Source organism: Vigna angularis, chromosome 5, assembly GCF_016808095.1.
Source record: "Vigna angularis cultivar LongXiaoDou No.4 chromosome 5, ASM1680809v1, whole genome shotgun sequence".
Taxonomy (NCBI): Eukaryota; Viridiplantae; Streptophyta; class Magnoliopsida; order Fabales; family Fabaceae; genus Vigna; species Vigna angularis.
This window is the reverse complement of record NC_068974.1, coordinates 29025062-29029463: the sequence shown is the minus strand read 5'-3', so window position 1 is coordinate 29029463 and position 4402 is coordinate 29025062. Positions and strand designations below refer to the sequence as shown.

General features: G+C 30.0%; 1 protein-coding gene across 1 annotated transcript; it reads left to right on the top strand.

Annotated features, from left to right (window-relative positions):
• Positions 1-409: 409 nt before the first annotated feature.
• On the top strand, positions 410-1807 carry LOC108340074 (transcription factor MYB30). The gene is made up of 3 exons (XM_017577300.2): positions 410-599; positions 700-829; positions 944-1807. Exons 1-3 carry the CDS (start codon positions 467-469, stop codon positions 1617-1619), a joined length of 939 nt encoding a protein of 312 aa, XP_017432789.1. The 5' UTR covers positions 410-466; the 3' UTR covers positions 1620-1807.
• The last annotated feature ends 2595 nt before the right edge of the window (positions 1808-4402 follow it).

The window sequence follows — 4402 nt, the reverse complement described above, 5'->3', positions numbered from 1 at the left end:
TATATTATTTAGGTGCGGGGAAACAGCATCTACAAGAGTTGACCGTAATTATTAGATGCGTTTATGTTGTGGATTTTGGTCACGTGTGAAAATGCAAAAGCGGACACAAATTTCGTGTTACGTTCGTGGAAGATACTAAGTAGCAGTTAACATATGCTGTCGCAATCAACATATTTTAGTGCCATAAGTGTGAAAGCGCAGAGAAACACTTTCTTTGACTAGTAAGTACGAGGCATGATCACGTGAACGGCTACCAGCTGAGCGAGACCCTTATTCGGAAGTCACATGTATTTCTTAATTATGGGGATTTTCGTTATAATTGAACATGATACACGTTTTGGAATGTGAACGCGCGCATAGTATAAATAAGTGACTGGTCAGACACAAACCATTCTTGCACACACTTGTTTTCCAACATAGCCAAAATTTCCTCTTCCATTGAAACGTAAAACACTAACTCACAAAGATGGTGAGAACCCCATCTTGTGACAAAAGTGGACTGAGAAAGGGTACTTGGACTCCTGAGGAAGATAGAAAATTAATTGCTTATGTTACTAGATATGGTTCCTGGAATTGGCGCCAACTTCCCAGGTTTGCAGGTACATATTTCAACGCTTTGTGAAAAATAAATAAGCCAATAAATTTTAGTGAGGATTTATAGTAAAAATATTATTCATTACCTTTCGCATTGATTTTTAGGTCTGGCAAGATGTGGGAAAAGTTGTAGATTGAGATGGATGAATTATCTGAGGCCTAACGTCAAAAGAGGGAACTTCACTCCACAGGAAGAAGATTGCATCATAAGAATGCACAAAAAACTTGGTAACAGGTATATATCATTACTTCCTTATACAATGAAATCTACCCTCTATATAAAAACATCAACCAATAAAAATGGTGTTTAAACACTGGAATGTTAGTCTTATGATTCCATTGTTCGCAGGTGGTCGGCTATTGCGGCTGAGTTACCAGGAAGAACAGATAACGAAATAAAAAACCATTGGCACACTACTCTGAAGAAAAGGTCTGAACAAAATACAGTAACAAATGAAGAAGCTAGAGCCTTCAAATCAAAGAATAAAGAATCCAACCCAAATGGTTTTACTGTTACTCTTCCATCCAATTCCGGGACTTCTGATAATGCATCAGCCTCGGTCTCACCACTCTCATCCTCCAGCAGCGTGTTTTCCTCCACAGCTTCAGATGATTGCAGTGCTGCCAGCATGAAAAGTTTGGTTTTTGAAGATGATGACTTTGGTTTTCTGGATTCATACATGGAGCCGATGAACGAAAGTTTCTGGAGCGAGCTAAATCTGGATGACATCTCCTACAGTGCAGCATGTGAAATACTGTCAGGAGATACCAGTGGCGCAATTCAAAGCACTGATACTAACGTTCATGATTGTTGTGCAATGTCTCCGCATGGATCAAGCAGCGAAAGCATTGTTGTCGATAATGGCTCTGGCAGTTTTCTCGATGCATATGCAGAGGCAACAGTTGAGAACTTTTGGATGCAGCCATATGTGGCTGACATGTCCCACGTTCCAAGCGAACTTCTTGTCCCTTCCGTTGTAGAATCTGAATATTTTACTCCAATCTATGATGATCTCTGGGGATAAAGTCATTGCTATTAGGTTACGCTCATGGACGAAACCACCAGTTGTTTTTAGAGAAACCATAGTTTTGAGAGTATTATACACAGTTATGAATAACGACATAAGATAACTCTTGTTACTTATTCGAGGTGTGTATTAGTCAGGCTTAACAACACTATATATAAATAAAGTATTTTGAAGTTGTTTGAGTATTTTTTTCCCCTCCTAAATCTAAATATGGTAAATTTCTATTGTTGTGATATTGATAGTTGTTGTTTCTATGATCATAGTAAAGCTCAGACATTTAATGTACCAATAGATCATTTAATGAAATGAAGGAATAGATTTAATGCCAAATCCAAAAATGTTTGCTTAAAAGAACGAGAATAAATCAGTTAAAAAATATATTGATTCTTGTTCATTCATAAGTTAAATTTTGTACCAGTGATTATCATTTATCCAAATTCTTAATGGAATCAAATTAATTAAACAAATCAATCGATGTGATTTTCTTTTAATGTATTATACCTTTTTCTCTAAAGTGAAAATTAAAATAAAAATAATTTTAAATATTAATTTTTTGAATTATCTTGTTTAAAAGAAATTAATTATATAAATATAACGAAGAAGTTTCAGGGTAAAGAATGATGTTTTTAAAGGTTCTCAGTGATATTGAATTGGAATCATATGAAAGTTTCATTTAAATACTAAAATATAACTATTGGGAAAAATCCAAGAAGTGAAGAATTTTGATAAAATATAGTAAAGGAAGTTAGGAGTAAATTGATAAAGTAGAAGGATACTTGTAATTTGTTAATGGAATTTGTCTCATTAAGTGTGTCATTACATTACTACCTCTTTATTGCTTTCATTCTTTAAAGATCCAATTATGGAAATATATAAAGAAAATACAAATAGACTTATTGGAGATTAGAGGGTAGAAAAATTATATGGATTAAGCAAGAAAAAAATGTGCACACCAAAAGAAGAGGGATGAGCAAGGATTAAAGACATTGAATAGTTTAATATAACCTTACTATCAAAATGAAATGGAAAGTGAGAGTGAGAAAATAACGATTAGGGAAAGATATTTTAGAGTCTAAGTATTATCATGGAGAAGCTTAAATGTTAGCAAACACAACATATGAATCTTTATGAGGAGACATGTGTGCAAGGTATGTAGGGAAGAACAAAAGGAGAATTGGTTTAATAGTCTTGTTTTGTAGAACGTTAGATCAAATAATAAGATAAATTTGAGAATAATAAATGGTTTGGTCAAACATTGTTAAAGAACAAATTTTATAAACTATAAAATAATTCAAAGAACAAGGAAAAATAGTTGAAAAGTTAGGGAGGTGGAATAATGATAGGTGGGAATGACATTAGAAATAGATTTGATTGGGAAAGAACACAAGAATAACCATTCCTATAGGAAATAGGACGTGTGACACTCAATCGGAGAATTCAAGATACTTAAGAATGGAGAGATGAAGATGTAAGACTATAACATGGTAAAATTTACATATATACATAGAAATGAAAAATAAATATAGTGGGAAAGATACGAATATGTTCAATTCTTTCTATAGAATAAAGGTTTTACCAACTTAGACAATATTTTGCTTAGAGAGTATTGTTTGATGAGGGTAGAACTAGCTAAAAAGGGTTAGCATTAACTAATATTACATGTCCATTATGTCTTCAAATAAAATTATTTTAAATATAAACTTTCATAAAAAAGTTAATTTTAAAATAAAATTACACACTAAAATATGAATACAAATTAACTAGTGAAAATGCATCTACATATTTCTTTATTTTTTCTTTTATAACAAAAATAATGAAATTATAATTATAGAAATAAATATAAATAATTTTATAATTTTATTATAGATAGTTTTTATTTATTTTTGTAAAAAAAATTATTTATTTAGTAGGTGATTTTTATTTATTTGATTTTAAAAGTAGTTAAATTTTAAAAAAATGATTAAATTTAAAAAATCGGTTAAATTTAAATAAAATGATAACTTGAAAGATAAAAGTAAAAAAAAAAGTGGACACAAAAAAAAATCCCTTTATATATAAGTATTGATAAAAAATAGTTTATAAATTAAATTTTAGTTATTAATTTTAATAAAGTAATTTAATATATAAAATTAATAATTATTTTAATTTATTTAATTAAAAATTTAAAATATTTGTATAATTAAATATATTTTTAATATATATATTAAAAAAAACTAACTGACCCTGGTGAAACTGATCAAAACTTCTAGCTTGTGAATGTAATTTTTTACGGACCAGATTAAAAATAACGGGTCAAATGAGCCGGGCTACCCATTTTCCTATTACTCGTATATAATTCACAATCTATTGTGTTGTTGGTATTATTGTTTTATGTTTTGTTGTCTAGAAAATACGAAATAAAAAAAAATATCCTTGTCTTATTCTTTGTAAATAAAATATTAATGAACAACTATTAATTAAGATTTATCTTAGTCAATCCTTCTAATACGGAGATTCATTGAATCTGCAATGAAACAACTTCGATAATTAATAAGAACGATATGAATAATGAGATGATTATTTGAAGCAACATGCTTACGCTTAATTCTTTTGGTGTATATCACCCTATGTTGTCATGACTAGCTACATAAAATTAATAATTAGTTGTGTGCTTTGTGTTAATTAATTATTTAATACTACTATTGATTACTACAGTTATAGAAACGTGCGTGAACTTTAAACTAATCAAGAATGAAAATTCCGTATAGTAGTATCTATCTACAGGAATATTAGCGAAACAC